Source organism: Alligator sinensis, unplaced genomic scaffold (assembly GCF_000455745.1).
Source record: "Alligator sinensis unplaced genomic scaffold, ASM45574v1 scaffold755_1, whole genome shotgun sequence".
In the NCBI taxonomy this organism is placed as follows: domain Eukaryota; kingdom Metazoa; phylum Chordata; order Crocodylia; family Alligatoridae; genus Alligator; species Alligator sinensis.
In genome coordinates this window covers 240647-262357 of record NW_005842955.1, presented here as the reverse complement: position 1 = coordinate 262357, position 21711 = coordinate 240647, and the positions used below count along the sequence as shown (strand labels likewise).

Sequence of the window (21711 nt, the reverse complement as noted above, 5' to 3'; positions counted from 1 at the left end):
CCAATTTTGAAATTATGACTTTAACTTCTTTGATGATGTATTGCAATTCCCCTTCTAGCCAGTTCAAAGCATTCCATCCAGTATTCCTTTATGCTGTTGTCTAAAATTGTCCATTCTCTTCTATCTGGAAGGAAGAAGATATGTTGTATTTTGTGAATTAAGACTGCTTGGTTGCCCTTGACACAATCTAAAAATAGCATTTGCATTTTGTATGTTGATATTACTTGATTGCTTGGCCCCAAAGTAGTATAGATGGTTGTATTTACCATAACAAATGACAGCAAAATTCATTTTCAAATACACGACATATGTGATGGAAGGTCAGTAAATGCCACAGTGGAATGTACAAGAAGTTTTGCTCCTCTGTTCTGGGGACAGAGACTGATGTTGGTCTGATAACCTCAGGCTTGATGCTGGTTGCTGGAAGAGGAGAGGAAACGAGTTTCAAAACTGACATAGAGAGAGAAACTGAAATATAGAGGCACTGGAGAAAGCTGCTCTGAAGGAAAAACAGAGGATCCAAGCTCAGAGGAGAGAAGAGTCAGCATACACTTTGTCATCATATTGTTCACTTTATTTCTCAGTAAAATAGAGCCCCAGACAAATGGTGACTTTTGATCCTATATAGGGCAAAGAAAGTATGTCACAGAGTACAGAGGAATGTTACTTCTTCAGAATGAACATTCATCTCTGTGTAAATGTTTTGATGAAATATTCACAAAATAATAATAAAGGAGTGTGAAATACATATTCTATTTGGAGATGTTTTCTCTGCCATTGTGCTTATTCAAATGGCAGAGTTCTTTTCTCCTGTTTTCCCACAAATAACTTATTTAAAACAAAGTGGGTTTATATACCATAAACTTTATCAGCCATTATTTTAGTCAAAAATACTTTCCAAAGTATATGGGTTAGGAGAAAATATACTGTTAACAATGAATCCAGAGAGATATTCATCCTTTTGTAGGGTGGTGCCATGGCTTCCAAATAAATGATACGGTGCTCACTTTGAGAGAGAGATTGCAGGGTGTTTTCTTATCAGACTCGTCAAAGCTTAAATATATAACAATAGTTTTTACACATCCATGTACACTTCAAAGCCTTTAGTGTCTAATAGAATATGTGATTGTATACTCGAAGTGTAGAACAGAAAGTATTTTGCACATTTACCCCTTCTAAAAAATCCTCCCTGAACTAATTAATTTGATAAACTATAGTAATGAGAAGGCATTTCTAATTTAGGGGTATATCTGAATTTCTGTTATCTAGGATTTATACACCTAACGCAACAAGATGGGATAATACCTCTAATTCTTGAACTTCCGGGGATAAACTTTTGAGAATAATCTGATTACATTATTAACGTGGCACCCAGAAAAGGCTGTTATATGATTTGGCATTCACAACCCCCCTGCCTTTTCTGTCTAAGTTTACACTGATTATTATAACAAATGTTCAGGAACAACAGCACACCATACATAGAATAGCATGGAAATACAAGATAATAAAAAGAGAGCTGCATGAGAGGGGAAACATTTTGTTCCCAAACTAGCAAAGGAAAAGATGATGACAGAACTTTATAAGAAAATGTATCCAGTTACCTATAGTATGTCTGCACTGGATGGAAAATGTTGGTCTTCACTGTATATTATCAATGTTCTGAGGAAGACCATGATGAGCAAATTTAAGCTATGTATGTGTAATGCACCTCTACCATACTTTTACTGAATGTATTATCTGGGGACCATTATCTACATACAGTGGCTTAATTATGCTTATTATCTTGAAAGAATATTTGTACTGTCTGTGTCACTATCAAGAATTCCATGCCTTTTTCATAAGGATTAGCATGTGCTTTGAGCTGGAATTACATGGTTATTATACATCCCACTTAAAGTTCTATAATTCTTGTTACCATCTCAAACATATGCGTTAAGTTTATCATGTAGAAAGGACAACAGACCTTTGGTGTCCACAATATGTCTCTTTCTTAATATGATAGTCAGTGGCATATTTACATGAATGTACCTGCAGATGACATCTGAATGAACAAAGTACCAAAACTGCCTGCCTTTTACCATTCCTGAAAATTTAATTGAAGAGAGCATAAGACCTTGGTTTTATTTATTGTGATAGGTTTAAATAAATTCCACTTAATAGGTTTTATTTGGTGACCCTTTTTAACTTACTAGTGGGTTGGGAAGTTGTTTTTTTTATACTTCTGATGGTGCCTTATGTTGTACATATGGTACAGCATTGAATACCTCTTAGGACTATAGATACCTTACTCTGTATTTCAGATTCTTCAGCTACTTACAGAAAAAGCTGAAACAGCAATCACATTTTATTTTTTGCTATTCATTTAAAAGAAGATAGAAAGCAGTTAGTGCAACAATGAGGATTTCCCGCCCCCCGGATTCAAAATTTAGATTAACACTATGCAGTTATGTAGGAAGTATGTTTTTTGCTGGGGCAAATGCAACTGGCCAGAGAAGCAGCAATAGTAGAGATAATATGCATTTTCTTCTAGTTTGTTTGGTTTGTGATCCAGCAGACAAGATAGCTTGAGAAAATTGGGGAGACAGGATAAACTGTGTACATATTACCAACTCCCTTCCTCCCTATGGGGCCTCAATTCCCTCCCTCCCACCCCTTGCACTTATCTGCGGGAGCTGCTCTCCAGGCTGCCTGGCAGTCATGTGCATGTACATGGACATGGTGCCCCCTGCCTGACCACCCTCCTCTTATTTCACACAGCCCCTTGAAGGCTGGAACTCTGACAGCCTGTGTAGAGCTCTTTGCAAAACTGCAAAAGAGGCTTGGGGTCCCAAGTGGCCTGAGACAGGGCCAGGGCCAAAGGGGGAGCTGAAGGTCCCAGAGAGTGGACCACAGCTAATGGATGAAGGATCTGGCTGAGTCTAGCTGCCTGAGATGCCATCTGCAAGGCTTGGGCCGTAGTGTATGGGTGGAAAGGAGCTGTGAAGATCTTCCTGAACATCAGGGTTCAAAATGGGCAGCTTCCCACCTGATTAACATCCTCAATACTATTACATCAAGGTATGGCAGGTGAGTGAGGTGGGTGGCTAGCCCATAGACAGGAGGCAGGTCAGTGCTTGCACCTGGCATGAAAGCTTGCTCCTGTCACAGATATGAGAGGAAGTTAAGATATGGGAGACCAAGGGATTGAAAGTAGATCAAGATCAAGGAAAAGGCCAAGGTAACAATGCAATTAAATCAAGAATCAAAGAGTTAAGAACATCATTTTAAGGATGTTCCTCATGTTCATCAGAACATCTATATTTTTAGGTATTTAGAAGAAGAAAGCTGTGATGAATTTGGATTTTAAATTTCTGAAGGTAGGCAGAGCAAGTGTATGATTAGAGTTGCTGGTACTGTAAAAAAATGATGCATTCAATACAGTTTGAGTTGAACTAATAGTGTAAATTAAAAAAATAAAGACACACTGGCCAAAAAAGCAAGTGTGTACCCATGAAAAAGAAGGCAGTCGTTTGAATGTTGCTTCATAGAAAAGGCATCTGGGAATTTAAATGGAATAACTAAGAAAGATTGGTAAAAGTGGTAGCATTTCAGGAAAGAAACAGACGTTTGTCTATCTGTGATGTCCATCTAAAAGGATTGAAATGACCAATTTTAATTGTTATATTTGGAGAAAAATTGGATGAGTGAGAAATAGTAATTGTCAGAAGCAGCATTTTAATAACTTCCTCTAATAAAGCAGGTTTTGTGCTGTTAGTAGATTGAAACCCAAACTGAAGCTGGTCCAATATGTTCTTATCAAAGTTAATATAGAAAGAGAGGGAAACATACAGTCTCAAGTACTATGTTGAAACAAAAACAAACTTGAGACAAGAAAAATGTTAAAGTCAAAGGACAAATGTGCTAGGGTGTTAGATACATTTACCATTCCAGAGTGACTTTAATCTACTATCTATGCTTTTATGCTTTTTGAAAATTATACTAGGTTGATAAATATAGAAATCACTCGGCTGTTTCCAAATACACTTTTAAAAATATAAAAAAGTTCTTTGTATCGTGACCAATATCATTTAAGCCGGTAAAACTTATTCACTTTTTACTGTTTCATTGTTCATGCAAACAAAGGACTTTGAAATCATTTTCTCTCCAACATAGATATGGGTCCTAATTATGTCTTTCGTATTCATATTGAATAGTACTTTGTCCCTTAAATTCGTAATAGATTACTTGTGTTAGTAAGTTCCTACTAAAGTGAGTAAGGCAGACAGGATTAGGCTCTTTGTTACTCCAGTTTGATATTGTGCAGTAGCCAAATTCATTCCTGGTGTAACTCTAGTGAAGCCAGCGATATTGCACTGGAAATGAATTTGGCTCAGTAATTCTTGTATTCTATTAGTGTCTCTAACTTCAGAACTTCTGTTGAAAATTACTCAACTTCTGCTATAGAACTGGTAATTATAGCTGCCACCAATAGCAACCACTATAATTAATATTGTAAAGCTTTCGGTTATAACCCTGTTTTCACTCAGTTGCAACTTCTGAAAAATAATCCTTTTATATGTTTGGTCTCAGTCCAAAGATAAAGTATTTTTATCTTGAACATGACTTGAAGAAAAATCCCTCTCACTGTTTTAATTAATATGAGAAATACTTTAATTTAAAAAAAACGCAACACCTTTATTTTTAGAGTTGTATTATATTCTTTTTCATAGAACTAGCACATCCTTGCAGCTGGGCAACTTCATTCTGGTTCTGAATTGTCTTTGAGGGTGGCTCATTGTAGAGCATATTGGCCTGAACAGTTGGACAATGCCAGTGAGATCCTACTTAATGAGAATTTGCTGAAGCTGTTTAGTCAAATGCATATATAAAACAACTGCTTATGGACACAGGTGTTATCTTTTGAATCCATGGTGAATCAGAGTGCAAGGGTATGTTTGTGACAAAGAATGCAGTTCTTAATAATGCATGGCAGATGCTGAAGCTTCTGACACAACTTCTGGATGTTTGCATCTACAAAACACCCTCATCTCTGATCATCTTTGTTGATCATAGTCAGCTTACTGCCTCAGTCAAACACTGGGAAAACAGTTTCAAGAGATGCATCATGGAAGCCTTATAAAAAGACAGCGTATGTCATCTGTACACTGGTGGCATTACAACCCAAGTGGTTCTTTGTATCATTACATTCTTTTATTACTTAAGAGTTTTGAGAGAAATATGAATAAGCATCCAACATTCTCTCAGATATCTTCAAGGAAAAAATGGAACTTCTAAAATGAGATGCTGGGATCCTTTTCTGCCAGGCTAGTGTTGAACAACAAAATAAAAGCTGATACTATAAATGTCAGCCTGAACAACTCACTACTGTTAAATACTAGCAGCTAACAAAACAAGCACAATCTCTGTATCTTGTGCTTATTGAACTGTATCTTATCTGAGATTAAATAAAGACAATTGCAAAGTCCTGCATTTAGGATGGAATAATCCCATATATCAATACAGACTGGGGGCTGACTGGCTGGGCAGCAGTGGTGCAGAAAAGGACCTGGGAGTTGTGGTGGGCCAGTAGCGGATGCTCCTGCTCTGAGCCACCCACCTCACTGCACCCAGCCACCTTCCAGGCTCCGAGTGGCTCCCTGGGGATGCCTTGCATCTGGCCAACCCCCTTCCTGGAGCATACCTGCAAGCCTGGGGGTAACACTGCCACCACCCAGGGTCTGGACTGATTTTGGCTCTGTGCCCCCTGCGAAACACAGGCCTAGTAGTCCTTGAGGGGTACTTGACTTACTGCAAGAACTTGGGATGCTTCCCTCAGTCTGAAGCACCCTTAGTCAGCCAAACCAAGGGGACCCCAAGGCATAAATTCTAGACCCTCTCCCAATAAGTCTCCCACGCAAGGTACAAAGGAGAACTTTATTGGTTACAAGGAGGAGGTTTGGAATAGGGTACAAGGTAGAGCAATATTAGAGAAATACCTTAGAGCAAACAGTGGCATGGTAGCCTTTGATCATGCATCTGAGTTACTGCAAGCATTATATCTAGTTAGATCCCAAGTAGCTTATTCACAGGTATCATCCAGAGGCAGGTGGAGATTCCCTCTGGAGGCAGGCAGTTCATTGAACATGAGTTTCGAGAGAGAGAGAGTTTCAGATGGTCCCACTTCTCTGAGAGTCTTCATCATGGCTGCAGCCCCTCCTTCTGGGCAGTCTTTACCTTATGACCTCACTTACCTGATCCAGTGAAGGCCAGCAGTTGTTGGCTGCCAGCCATCCAATTTGAAATGCATCACTGGTTGCCAGGTAGACTGGCAGGGTCTCCAGCCCCCTCCCAGTCTTGATGACATTGCTTAGAACAATAGGGAGTTTAACACCCCCCCCCCCCCTCCACGCCCGACCCAGGTATGTGAGGCCAGTCATGTAGACAGAAGGAGCAGGTTTCCCCCTACCTCAGGAATGTATCCAGCTCAGGCTACAACTAAGGGTTGCCTGAAGCCAATGGGGCCAGGGGTATCTGCCCTTTGCAGTGACCATGGTAACCAAATTGTCAAATAGGTAATTAGCTTGATAGCAGAGCTTGGGGAGAAACAGAGATGGCATTCTGCCGCAGGGGTTACAGTGGACAATAAGCTGAATATGAGCCAGCAGTGTGCCCTTGTTGTAAAGGAGGCTAATGGCATACTGGGCTGCATCAGTAGGAGTCTTGCCAGCAGGTCAAGGAAAATGATTATTCCCCTCTATTCAGCACTGGTGAGGCCACATCTGGAGTACTGTGTTCACTTTTGGACCCCCTACTATAGAAAGGATGTGGATAAAATTGGAGAGGGTACAGCAGAAGGCAACACAAATGATCAGGAGACTGGGGGACATGACTTAGGAAAAACTGAAAGAACTGGGCTTATGTAGTCTAGAGAAGAGAAGACTGAGAGAGGATTTAATAGCAGCCTTCAACTACCTAAAGGGGAGTTTGAAAGAGGTTGAAACTAGACTGTTCTCAGTGGTGGCAGATGACAGAAGAAGGAGCAATGTTCTTAAGTTGCAGCAAGGGAAGTTTTAAGTTAAATATTAGAAAGAATTTTCTCACTAGGAGGGTAGTAAAACACTGGAACAGGTTACTCAGAGAGGTGGTGGATCTCCATCCTTGGAGGTATTTAAGACCCAGCTAGACAAAGCTTTGGCTGGGATGATCTAGTTTGGGATGGTCCTGCCTTGAGCACAGGGTTAGACTAGATGACCTCCTGAGGTCCCTTCCAACCCTAATTTTCTATAATTATGGTTATGTGACACTTTCTTAAAATGAGCATATGATTTTGATATTATTATGATCATGCATATGGCCATGGATGCTTGCGATTTCAAGAAGCTATTTTACTTTTTCTGAGAGAATGTGCCCCTTTCCCCTGTTTGACAGCAGCTTTTGATTTCAGCCCACATCTAGACAAATTACTGTTGCCATAGCAGAGGATTGTACAGTTGTGTCTTTAGTCTTCTCATTTTTGTGTCAGTGGGTAATGAATGACAGAATGCTATCAGATCTAATAATTTATGGACAGTAGTAAAAAAGAAAAAAAACCACGTGCATGTAAAAGCTGGAAGTCTTTTTAATTATACATGCAATGTTGTGTATTAATTTCCCCTTCATCTATTTTGACCCTTGATCTTTTTTTTTGTCCTTTAGGCACACCACTGCTAGTGAGGAGGAGCAGTGATTCTGCATTTGGTCCACTTACTGATTTCCATCCAAGTGCTTCACATCACAGTGACCATAGTCTGAAGCCTGTTGTGGCAGTAGGTATCATGTGGTTAGTGTTTTAAATAAGAGTTAAACTTTTTTATTTTGGTACATATACCTTCTTTGTGAGCTAAGCTAATTTGCCTCTAAAACAAGGATGTCATACTCATGCTGTAGAAAGGGCTGAATTCTATTTCTAATTAAATTCTGTGGGACAGAATATATATATTTTTATTGTAAATGATCATCAGTTAATAATAGGAGGCTCACTTTTACTAATGGGAGAATGAATGGGATAATAAGGGACTTTACATTTCATAGTGCCATCATTCTGGCAACTTATAGACTAATGAATGCAGCATTGCATTTATTATACTTGGAATTTTCTAACACTTTGAATTCAGCAATTTTAAAGGGCTAAAAACTTTTTTTAATAATGAAATTAGATTATGCTGAACCTGAATGTCACGTGGGATACATAAATACATCAAGTAGAAAGGACCTGGATTAGTAGGCCTGTTTGCTGGAAAAATTCAGCATGTCTGACTTTACTGTATTACACCAGCTGAATATTGATTTAACTAATGAATTACAGCTTCATAACCAAGGTAACAGAGTAGAGAACTGAATGACTCATAGAAGTTATGGATGATGGCAATGGATCTCAGTTTCGTAAATACTGCCAACTGACACAATCTCTTGTACTGGATCCTATTTAATTGTCCATTGATCCTCTTTGTACTGCTAACTCTCCTCCAATTTTTTCCTAATATTTTTTCGTATGCAGCATATTTTATAGAGTTGTGATATTTGCAAATTTGAATAGTTTTTGGAGAGCCAGAAATCCTTCTTGCATATAATGGCCTTGTGCAGACTTGAACTTTGGCAATATCCTAGTTCAGTTGTCAGTTCTTTTTAAGCTGACTTAGAATTTCTTGTCAGATGATTGTTGCCAAAGCTTGTGTCAACTTACTCTTGTAAATTGGCACGCACAAGAGAATTTTCATTTATGCTAGCTCATTTTCTTCTGTTTGAATGCCTGAGAGAAGTTCCAAGTAGACACAGTGGTAGCTAGTACCATCTGTATCATAGGTGGTAAACAGAGAAGCTGGTAGTTTTGGCAGCTGGGTATGTGCAGAATCAGGGGTAGGCATGGGGAGATAAATTTAGATTGCTTATGTCAATCTGTTACTATCAGTGAAATATTTAATATCAAGGTTTAAATTGTCATCATTTTTTAGGTTGAAGGTTTAATACCCCATGGCAGATCACCTCTCAAAACTATTCTTCCAGGCTGTTTGTCATTCTTTGCCTGAAGTTACTTGAGTATTAATACCACATTATCAATAGCTCACATTTGTAAGCATGCCTGTAGATGCTTCCTGAATATTTGAATATCCTGGACTATTATTCATAGTCCTTTAACTTTTTTTTTCTTAAAAAAAAAAAATCCAGTGTAGATAAATCCAGTCAGTAAATTTGTTTACTTAAAGTTCACATTTCTCAGGTTCCATTTCCAACCCTGAGGTCTAGAAAGATGATTCTTTATGACCAAGCAGTTAATCCTGACACAACCACAAGGCATAACACCCTAACCTGCCACAGGTAAAGTAGCGGGGCAGTGGTGGTCAGTGACCTGCTTCTGTGATGGTTTTTAAAATACACTCAAGAAATCCAAGGAACAGATACAAAGGAAAGCAAAACCTCCATATACCTGTCTGATCACGATGTAAAATTCTTTCCTGACTTAAAACCTGAGTGGAGGGGCAAGACCCTATAGTTGGGGACATCCAGGTCCATTCCTGGCAGGAGCAACGGCACACCCAAGTAAAAATCTCCAGTCTTGGCTACAACCAAAAGCCAGTGCTTCTGAGGAAGGCAAAAAATAAACAAACAAAAAAACCCTGACATGTAGTAACAAGAGTGGGGAAAAAATCTTTCCTGGCTCCATATAGCAACCAGCAAAGCCTAGAAGCATGGGAAATACCCAGTAGATCAAAGACATAACTAGTCCTAGATCATCCCTGACTAATGCTTATCCAACCTATTCTTGAACACCCCCAGTGACGTAGATTCCACAGTTTCCCTGGGTAGTCTACTTTACTGCCTTACCATTCTAATAGTGAAGAAGTTTTTCCTTAGATCTAAACTTGCTTTGCTGGAGCTTCAAGCCATTGTTCTGTGTCCTACTCTGCAACGAGAGAGAAAAAAATGTTTTCCCTCTTCTTTATGGCAGCTATTCAGATATTTGGATTGCATTCATGTCTCCTCTTAAGTGCATTTTCTGCAAGCTGAACATGCGGAACCTAAAACCGCACACTGTACTCTAGATGAGATCTGACCAGTGCTGAATAAAGAGATCCGATTGCCTCTGCTGGCACTGGATTTATGATCTACATACCTTGTTCCGGCTGGACCCAAACCCTCAGACCAACCAAAACTTCTTCCATTCAGTAATAAATTTTATTGATACATAGTGATAGCCGGTAAGAATAATGCAAGTAAGGCAAACAAAATATCGCCCCCCCTTCCTCCCAGTGCTGTATCTACCAGTTCAATGGCTGTCACAGAGGGAAGGTACATCTGGCCAGCACGCAAACTTCACCCTGTGGTCCTTTCTTGAATGTCAGATGTTAGCAGCCTGGAAGCTGAGGGCACCTAATGCTCCTAATGATGTAGCCCAAAATCTTCATCTTTTGTGCAGCTCTATCACACTACAGACTCATGTTGAAACTGATGCTACCAGAACTCTTAGTTCCTTTTCTGTAATGTTGCCATACAGCCAGATGTTACTCAATTTATATTTGTTTTTAACTATTTCCAAGGGGGAGGTCTACATGTGCAATTAATGACTGAATATACTGCAGCTCAATTTGAGCCGGAGTAAACTAATCCTGACATCACCATCTACATGTGCGTTTAAGTTCAATAATTTAGTCTGCTGCTAGATACCACTTGTATCTGAGGGAATTATCCAGCAGCTTGGCATATTAGTCTGCTGCACCCTAATTGCTGCACATGTGTAGACAGTGATGCTTTACTGCTCAACAAATTAATGTGCTGTGCAGTAAAGTGTATCATATAGACGCACCCAAGGTTTAGCACCTTGTATTTGTCAGCATTAAACTTCATGTTGTTAGCTCCAGCCCAGCTTTCCAATATGTGAAGAGCCTTCTGAACCATACTCCTATCTTTCAATATGCTCATAGTCCTTCCCAGTTTCATGATGTCCACAAATTTGCTCCAGAAGCTCTCTATTCTAGGATCCAAATAATTAATAAACACATTGAACAGCAAGGCTATGTGAAGCTTCGGTCCCTGATTCGATTCAGTGGAGATTCAGCCCGATTCAGTGGCTGAATCTCCAAATCTGAATTGAATCAGGGGACACTTTAATCTCTCTGAATTGAATCAGAACCCTCCAAATTGATTCGGAGAGATTAAAAAAGATTCAGCGATTCGGACATGGACACAGCTTTAAATGTTTTTTCTACATACCTCAAGGTACCAGGTGGCTCATGAATGCTGTGATGATTGGGCGGATGGAGCATCCCACAAGAGCGCAGGGTGGACCCCAGCGTGCTTGGCAGTAGACCCGGAAGTGGATCAGAAGCACTTCCGGTCCACTTCCAGGTCTGTGGGGGAGCACACGGGGGGGGCCGTGCTCCCCCACCTTGGTAACCGGTGCCTCCTGGATCTGGGAGGGCACCCGGGGTCCCCCTGTGACTGATCACTGAACTGAGGGAGTGCGGGGTGGGGGCCCGCACGCTCCCTGGCAGAGCCGAAAGTGGACAAGAGGTAGTTCTGGTCCACTTCCAGGTTTTACTGCTGAGAATGTGGGGGACCCTCTCAAACTTCTGTGGCATGCTCCATCCACCCCAGCATTGCAGCATTCATGAGCCATGCTGGTACCTCGAGGTATGTAGAAAAAGCATTTAAAGCTGCGTCTGTGTCCAAATTGCCGATTCTCTGAATCAGCATTGAATCTTCAGATTCGGATTTGGCCAAATCGAATTGGGGATAGTGACCTGAATCAATTAATCGAATCACTGTCCCCGATTCGGGACAAATCCGACTCCAGTAGGGCCCATTTCGCATACCCCTATTGAACAGCACTAGGCCCAGGACAAACTCCTTTGGGTCTCCACTTGAAACCTCCTGCCATTCTGACATGGATCCATTTGTAATTACCTTTTGCTTGTGGCTATCCAGCCAGTTGTCTATCCACCTTGTAGTAGTTTTGTCTAGCCCACATTTCTCCAATTTGTTTATGAGGTCATGTGGGACTTTGTGAAAAGCTTTGCTGAAGTCCAGATAAACTATATCCACAAAATTTGTTTGGCATGCTTAGTTCTTAGTAAATCAATGCTGACTGCTTCTGATCAGCCTTTTCTTATCCAGATCCTTTCAAATAGATTTCCTTATAATATCCTCCAGTAACTTCGTGGAGATTGAGATATACTTAACTGGTCTATAGTTGCCTGGGCCTCCTTTTTGCTTTTTTTAAAGAGGACAACTATGTTGGCTCTGTTCTAGTCATTTGGTATTTTGCCCATCTCTCACAACTTGGTAAATATTATTGCCAAGGTCTTGGAAATTTACCCTGCCAACTCCTTCAGTCCCATGGGATGAAGGTCATCGGATCCTGCTGAGCTGAATAAATTCAGAACCGTCAAAAGCTCTCTGACTGTTTGTTTTGTTATCTCATCCCTCAGCTTGTCCCTTTCTTCATCCAAATAATCCTTATTACATGTCCGTTTGCAGCTTAACTTCTTTGTGAACAGGCAAAAGTAGCTGTTGAGTAGCTCTGCCTTCTTTGTATCTTCTGTTAGGAGTTTGCCTGGCTATTTAATAATGGACCCACAGCTTTCTTCAACTTAATTTTCTGGCCACCATATTTATATAACCTCTTCTTGTTGTCTTTAACTTCTCTTGCCAGGTGCAACTCATTTTTAACATCGCCTTCCTCACTTTGTCCTTGCACTTTCTTGGTATGCTTCCTTGGTGACCTGCCCATCTTTCCATTGCCTGTGTGCTTTCCTTTTGCATGTGAGGCATCCTAGAAGCTCTTTGTGTGGCCACATTGGTCTCTTGCCTTTCTTGTGTTTCCATTGTGTTGGAACAGTTTCTTGCTGGGCTTCCAATAAAATGCCCTTTAGAAGCTTCCAGCCTTCCTGGGTGCCTGTATCCTTCAATCTTTTTTCCCATGCTACTGTGCCTGTTACCTCCTTGAATTGCCTTAAATCTTCCTTTTTGAAATCTAGCAACTTAGTTTTGCAGACTTCATGCTTTCCCTGTCTTACAATCATGAATTCTATCATATCATGATCACTTCTGCCCAAGTTTCCCATCACCTTCACATCTTCCACAAATTCTTCCCTAGTGGTCAGGACAAGGAGATGCCTGGAAAATTGAAGTCTCTCATCAGCACCATCACATAATTTTGGATAATTTTGGCACCTCCTCATCCACTTCTTCCTGACTCAGTGGTCTATAATAAATTCCCATTATTATATTGGTGCTGTACCTGTTCACCTTTTATCTTCACCCCAGTATATTCTGATCTGTTGTTTTTTTCCTCCTGAACCAGGATGGCCAGGACTTAGGTTCCTAGTGAATCAGCTAGGTGGGCATCTAGTTGAACTGGCAGATGTTGCTGGTTTCCCCCCCTCTTCCCCCACTGCAGCTCAGCTCCATAAGACAAGAGGAGTGAGGGCATTTGGTTCAGCCAGTCATAGCCACGGTGTCCTGGAGGCAGGGGGTTAAAAGAGCAACCACAGTCCTGTCCCCTGCTCCCCCAAACTGCCTGTGATTTCCCTGGGAAGATAATGTACTTACTGGTATTTTCAAGGAAATAAATTTATTTTTGTCATTCTGACTTTCTAAAACAAGGCACATTTTTTATTCGAGGGGGTATGTTGTATGCCAGAAAAATATGGTAGTAGTTGATTCATAGAGTCATAGATGTTTGAGTCAGAAGAGACCTCAGTAAATCATTGAATCCGACCCCCTGCCCTGGGCAGGAAAGAGTGCTGGGGTTAAATGACTCCAGCCAGGTGAATGTCTAGCCTTCTCTTAAAGACCCACAAGGTAGGGGAGAGCACCACCTCCCTTGAAAGCCCATTCCAGATTCTGACACCCCTTACTGTAAAGAAGTTCTTCCTGATGTCTAACCTAAATCTGCTTTCCGTCAGCTTGTGGCTGTTGTTCCTAATTACTCCAAGGGGTGCCCTGGTAAACAGGGCATCTCCTATTCCTTGCTACCTCTCCCTTTCCCCTTCCCCTCTGGTGAATTTGTAGGAGGCCACAAGATCACTTCTCAGACTTCTCTTGCAGAGGCTGAAGAGATTCAGGTCCCTGAGTCTCTTCTTATAGGGCTTTGACTGGACCTGTTCTTCATGCACCTGCTAATGCATGATAAAGTGCAGTTAGCATTACTGATCGCTTTGTCACACTGACAACTCATGTTCATCTTGGTTTCAACAATGACTCCAAGATCCCTTTCAGTTGCTGTGCTGCTGAGAAGGTCCTCCCCCAGCGTATAAATGCGCTGTTGATTCCTTTTCCCTAGGTGCAGCACTTTGTCTTTGTTGTCCTGCATCCTATTCTGTTCTGCCCACTTTTCCAACCTGTCCAGATCTGCCTGGAATTGTCCCCTACCCTGTAGTATGTTAACTTTACCCCATAATTTAGTATCATCTGTGAATTTGGACAGAAATGCTGCCTTTTGTTTTGTAACATCACTGAAACTCCATTTCTAGGACTCATATAGCCATGGGCTGGCATAGCGAGGCTTTGGCATAATGTATTGGGTAACATAAGGCAGTTATTTAAAAAACAATAAATCATATTACTTTCAGAATGATTTCTCACTCTCTGTTCTGAAAAACCTGAAAAGGTTTGGAAAAGAAGATAGTATCAGCAGAGCACTGATATCTGAACATATGAAAGATCTTTTAAATATATGCTAAAACAATATTTTCACAAAACTAGTATGTTCTGTCTTTACTTTGGATATTGAAAATTATTCTTTTTTTCTCTTTGCAACAAATATATTTCTTTAATGAATTAAAATGACTTTTGTATAGCTAGGATTATAACTGAATTACAGAGATTAGCCATAAGAGATTAAGATTTTAAATACAGTCTGTAAAAGTTAAATATACTTACTGGTGGCACTACCAAATTCCTTAAAGTTTTCCTTTAAAATTGTACAGTAAAAGCTGTGCTGTTCAGCATCTTACAAGCTGGCATGCTCTACTAACTGGCATGCTGGCTTGTAAGATAAAGTGAAACTGGACGTGCCCACCACAGCATTTCCAGTTTCTCTTAGCCCCCGCAGCCAGGGGCAAAGCAGCCTGTGCTACTGAGCCCCCATGGCCCAGGGGCATAACAGGCTGTGTGGGGCTCGCCTCCCTGTACTGCAGGGCCCGCGGGACGGGCGGCGATGCAGCAGGAGGGACAGTGATGCCGCAGGAGGGGCAAAGGGACGCCCCAGATGCGGCAGGAGAAGCGGTGGTCGGGGCTGCTCAATTAACGGGCATATTTTGTTATCCGGTGTGCGGGCCACCTCCCGATCCCATCCATGCGGCCATGTGCGGGCTAGGAGCGGTATGCGAACCCGTCTTTGTGCACGCAGGCTGTGGCCAGCAGCCCGGGCACGCGGGGTCGAAGAAGACCGGTGGCGAGCTAGAATTAGTTACGGACGCATAATGGTTGATTAAAAGATTGTTTACTTACACCAAAGATGGTTGTGGTGTAGGCTGGACAGTTTTCCAGGCTCAGCTCCGCTTAAATCCTCGCTAGAGGACTCCGATAATTGACCCCGGAGTTGTTGAAGCTCCGCGGGTTCGGCTCGGTAATTGGCCCCGGAGTGGTTGAAGCTCCGTGGGTTTGGTAAATAGGCCCTCTATTGCCCTCTTAAGGAGAAAAGAAAAGCTGGGTTCGAAGGGATTAGCAGCGCTTAGAGATCTTCACGCTCTTTCTCCCAAACTCCAATCGCTTTCTCTCTCTCTCTCCAACTTGGGCGGAAACCTCCCAAGCTCTTTATACGGCTAGCAAGCCAATCGCTAGCCCCCACGTGTGCATAATTTAGGATCGGCCAATAATGTGGCACGAATCTAAATACAAATGGCGGGAAAACCTTTGCACAATGCATCACTATGATGCAAAAGAAATGCACCATGCAAAGAAAGCTACAAACTGGCGGGAAATACTGTTTTTGCAGGCGGGGTCTCTATAGCAGCAGAAAACTCTACCGTGCAAAGGAGCTGCAATTTGGCGGGGACATAATTTAGTGGTGCCAAAGCACACAAAAACAAAAAACCACAACTTTGGGTTGTGACATCCGGCATCCCCCCATTCCCAGGGGATGCTGGATAACAGAGCTTTTACTGTAGTTAACTTTCTAAAATTTAACCCAAGTGTCAGTATACTCAAACTAAAGTAGAGGGACAAAAGCATGTGTGTTAAACATACAATCTAAAAACGTTGCAGTCATGTTTTCTGTATGGAAAAGTGTTTATTTACATAACAATAAGGTTGTTTAAGATTGCATTTGATTAGCACACAAATTTATGACCCGCTTTTCAAAGGTCCAGATCATCTGAATCTGTGATGAAGTCAATGCTGATTTGGATTACAGAGAACATTCTACGGAGATGTTATAGGATTTTGTAGAAAATAAAATAATTAACTATGAAATAAATTAGCCAAAGAAATTCCTTCTCTGAGATCAAATGTCTAGTTGGCAGTCAGTATCAAGTAGAGTGCCCCAGGGGTCGGTTCTGGAGCCAGTTTTGTTCAATGTTTTGCTGGGGGTGCACTCTATGCCATCTTCCAAGTTTGCAGATGACACCAAGCTGGGGGGACTAGTAGATATGCTGGAGGGTAGGGCTAGGATTCAGAGGAATCTAGACAAATTGGAGGATTGGGCCAAAGGAAATCTCTGAGGTTGAACCAGGGCAATTGCAAAGTCCTACACTTAGGACAGAACAATCCCATGCATCAGTACAGGCTGGGGGATGACTGGCTGGGCAGCAGCTGGGGGAGGACCTGGGGATTACAGTGAACAGTAAACTGAATATGAGCCAGCAGTGTGCCCTTGTTGTAAAGAAGGCTAATGGCTTACTGGGCTACATCAACAGGATTGTTGCCAGCAGGTCAAGAGAAGTGAGTATTCTCCTCTGTTCAGCACTGGTGAGGCCACATCTAGTACTGTGTTCAGTTTTGCCCACCGCCCCCACTGTAGAAAGGATGTTGACAAATTGGAAAGGGTCCAGCAGAGGGCAGAAAAAATGGTGAGGGGACTGGGGCACATGACTTATTAGGAAAGACTGAGAGAACTGGGCTTATTTAATCTAGAGAAGAGGAGACTGAAAGGGGATTTAATAGCAGCAGTCTTTAACTACCTGAATTTGGGTTTGAAAGAGGATGGAGCTAGACTTTTCTCATTGGTGGCAGATGACAGGACAAGGAGCAATGTTTTCAAGTTGCAGCAAGGGAAGTTTATGTTAGATATTAGAAAGAATTTTCTCACTAGGAAGGTAGTAAAACACTGGAACAGGTTACCCAGAGAGGTGATGGAATCTCCATCCTTGGAGGTTTTTAAGACCCACCTAGACAAAGCTTTGGCTGGGATGATCTAGTTCAGGATGGTCCTGCCTTGAGCAGAAGGCTGGAATAGATGACCCTCCAGAGTTCCATTCCAACCCTAATTTTCTATGATTCTGTGATCAGGTGACAAATCCTTTGAGCAATTTCACATATGCCATTTATAGCATTTGCAACATCTAAGTGGAATGACTGTAGTATGTAGTTGTTTATCTGTAACGTTCTATTCAGAAATATGCAAATTGCTCAGACTTAAGCAAGAGGTATTTTTTGAATTAACCATATATGCTAGAGCAATATCATCTAAGGCATATTCACAATATTTTTCCCTTTGAAATTCACAAGCAGCAGGCCAGAAATCACTATGCGTATGTCTATACTGCTTGCATTGCAAACAAGAATACTCTGTGCCACATGCCAGAAAGCACACTCCCACCCTCGTGCTCCTGCTCCGCATATGCCAGACCTGGAAACGAGGGATTGAAGTTGTCTTGAGAAGCTGCCCCCATTGTTGCTCTTGAACACTCTGAACACAGATATTGAGAGCAATGACAATGTGGGGGAGGTATCTTCATGGGTCTCTTCATTGCCTCATTTCTGGGTTTGGCATGTGCAGGGCAGGAGCAGGTTCTTGAGCGCTCTCAAGAACACCATGGAAGCAGTAAAGATGCCGACTTTGTACAGCAGTAATATTTCTTTGTAAGTGTTATAATCTTCAAGGATGTGGCAATGCATACAGCAGCACAGCATGTACTGCTACAGTTTTTATGCTGAAAGTGGACATCAGTGGAAGAATCCTAAATATATGTTGGGTCTTCATGAGTTTTGTTGCAGCCACTGGATTTCACAGCACAAAAGATGCAAATCTTCTAAATATTGATGGAAAAGTAGTTAACCCAAATCTGAATCCAAAAGCATAACTCACTTGAATGTGGTGCAAAACATCATAGTCTGATAGGGAAACAAGATTCAGTGGGGGAACTCCAGGGCCCTTTGAAGTTAATGGGAGTTATGTCCCACTGATGTCAATGGCAACATTTCATTCACTGTTGTAAACCCATTGACCCCTGGGGGCCCTCCGTTCTTTATGATTTTCGTTTTCTTGTATTGGCACGTTCTTGGAGAAGACATTTAGCTGAACTCTGAGTTAATCAGTGGGAAGGCTGTTTTAAATAGCATTTCATCTATATTTAAAGATACAGTGAGGTATTGGATCAATTGAAGAGCTGTGCCCTGGCTCAACCCAACAACCCAGTTAACTAAACACAAGTCAAATCCTGTTTTACTTAATGCATTGTGGATGTATAATTTGCAATTTTGGATATGTTTCATATTTAATCAGAACCTTTTATGTTTGAAGCCCTTGTTGAAAAGGGTCAAAACCTCCTTTGGTACTTCCACTGTTAATTATGATTTTAAAGTATTAGCCTTTGTGATTAAGTGTCTGAAGATTATGGGAGGGAGTGTGTGTGTGTGTGTGTGTGTGTGTGTGTGTGTGTGTGTGTGTACCAACCCAACTCAATTAAGTGTTCCTTTTACATACATTTTTTATACATATGTAAGCATAAAGTATTTAATGATACAACGCAAATCTTTCTTGAGCTAAAGATTAGCATTAGCTCTTCCAAAATTAAAAAAAGACAAAAATATTCTAAGAAAAAGGGTAAAATATTATTTTATGACATCCTGTTATTTAAAAGCACTGCATGGCATAAAGGTCTTTTTTGACATAGTGATTTAATATTAGCTGTAGAATTTGTAACTCCAGCTGTTCAAGCTGGTTTGTGATAAGACTAGAGCTAGGAGACTGCATTGAAATGAGGGTTTTTATGTAGCTTTGTTTTTAAAAGATAAACCTTTGTGCCGCATGTTTAGCAGGGCCAAATACTCATGCACCCTGGCTTATTCAGCCAGTTGTAATATCTGGTCCCTTTGTGCTAGATGGTCACTCATAATCATGTGACTCTAGGAGCTGACGTTCTATGAGAGATACCAAATATCACAGGAATTGTTATAGAGCTGTAAGAGTTGGCAAAGCTGGAAAGGTCATATACTTGATTTTTATCTGTACTTTGTTAAGACATGTCTGCACATGTGGTGATTCAGGAATAGCTACTCTGCTTTAAATTTTCACCTGACATCAGTCTTTAACTAGTTTTCAAATGCAGACAGGCCCTTAGATAAAATGAAATCTGTGGCTTTGCAAAGCCTATGCAGCTTCAGCCACTAGGCTGAAGGAAACTTAGGAAGGCAAAAGTGGGTTGGGAAGAAGGGAGGCAAGGTTCACTGGATATACACATTGGTTTTCTCCATAGTACCTGGCTCTCTTCATAGATCATTGTGTCCGACCCCCTGCCCCTGGTAGGAAAGAGGACCGAGGTCAGATGACCCCAGATAGTCACCTGGTTGTGGTCATCTGACCTCGGTCCTCTTTCCTGCCAGGGGCAGGGGGTCGACACGATGATCCATTGTGGTCCCTTCTGACTCTACAATCTATGAATCTATAGAACCCTACTTTTTTAAGGTGAGAACATGGTGAACTTTTAAAGATATGCAAGAAGGCATAGAAGTTCAAAAGAAAGGAAAAGGGAAATATAAATAGAGAGGAAAAATAAACAATTATACAGTGTCTCCTAGGTTGTTGCAGGAGGTGCAGTGTAGTTGTGGTGACATAACAATTCTGTTATCCATAACCTAGAATCATAGAGGCATACAGCAGTATAACAAATCTAAGAAGAGTTACATACCAGAAAAAAGTTTGAGACCAAATGCCATAGACTAGTAAGGCTCTTAGATATCTTGCAAGTCACTGAAATGTATTAGTGTAATTTTCCTAACACCAGTATTATTTAACTACCCTTTTAAATAGCATTTTTATTGTAGTTTAGAACTGGAAAGAAGATTTGGGGAGGTTGAAAAGAATTTTCACTCAAAGGGCTGAACAGTTCTTATCTGAACCATTTGTGTGTTTTGAAAATCAAATTCTGATATAGATGAATCCCATTTTTAAAGTAGCTACTCTGTGTGTGTGTGTGTGTGTGTGTGTGTGTGTGAGCGCGTGTGTGTGCGTGTGCGTGCTCGCGTGTTTATACTGTGGAAACATATATAGAATACTTATAATCAGCGTGAGAGCTTGTCAGTGTACTGCTTTTGATGTCTGATTAGATGATCATAGGGACATCTGCAGTGAGTTAGTTTTGAAGTTGTTGGTGTGAGGCACTGCAGAAACCAAAGCTGTCTGGCAGTTTTAAACCATGAAAGCTGCTACTTTAAGAATTTTCTGTTAAGTGTAGCATGCAAGTAGCTGAGGATTGTCAAATTAACAAAAGCTGCTTTTTCTTCCTGATTTTCTGTTGCCTGTGTTAATTTTCTTTCAACTTTATTGTGCAGTATGCTGTGGTATATGTGCCAAAAACAAATTGCTATGTACTTCAGAGTAAAAACTGGGCGATTTAAACTAAATATTAAAAAAGATTCAAGATGTGTGACTTGATTGGCTGAAAAAAAGAGGCAAAAATTTTTTGTGCTACGCTCTCTTTTTTTTTTGGAATGGGAGTGTTTTTAATTCTTTGATTCTTTGCACTCTCTGAACTTCAGAGTATTTAATTGTACTTTTGAGTACAGCCTAGGTTTTGGAAGATAAGGGGTGGGGAATATCTCCATGTCTTTCTTTTTTTTTAAATGGATAGTAGGCTTTCTGTGATTTTAACTGACTTGGAGCTAATAATTAACAGTTGCTATACATTAGTTATTTTGTTCTACTGCCTGTATTTTTACTGATACTGATGCCTATCACAAGGCATTCTTCTGTAAGAACATGTCACGTTCTATAGTCAGAATGTTCCCACTGAGAGAGAGGTAGCTGTTTTTATGGACATTTATAAACAAATATGTTTAGTGTACATCATGTTTCAAAAATGGATATTTGCTGCAATGCTAGAATATTTATTGTTTAGGGTATTGGCTTTTCTCCTGTTTTACAGTACACTGTGGACCCTTGCTATTATGTCCAAGAACACAAACCCTGATTATTCATTGCCTACTACAGTTTATAGATATTTGCATAGATGCAAATGAAATCTGTCAAAGACAACAGATAATCGGTTCCTGTGGAAAAACAAAGTCCACAGACAGACGTTACTTTTGTATTGCTACAAGGGGCCTCTGTTCCTACTTTCTCCCTCTACTGCCCAGTCCAAGTAGGGAGAGCAGGAGCTCCAGATCTATCAATGATCAGGGCAGCCCTAGTCCCCCAGGGCTACCCCCTGTTCTCCCTCCTTAGCAGGGCAGCCCAGCTTCCCCATGGCTGCTGTGTGGTCCTCCTCCCCTGTAGCAGAGGAGAGGGAAGGCTGTTAGTGGTTAGGCAGCCGC

The 21711-nt window shown here is 41.1% G+C and overlaps 1 protein-coding gene across 1 annotated transcript in view; it reads left to right on the top strand.

Annotated features, from left to right (window-relative positions):
• LOC102378994 (partitioning defective 3 homolog B-like) overlaps positions 1-21711 on the top strand; it is a 462493-nt gene that overhangs the window by 219732 nt on the left and 221050 nt on the right. Inside the window, exon 4 of the mRNA XM_025192649.1 lies at positions 7675-7784. Coding sequence (XP_025048434.1) covers positions 7675-7784 — 110 coding nt within the window. The remainder of the gene's footprint in view (positions 1-7674; positions 7785-21711) is intronic.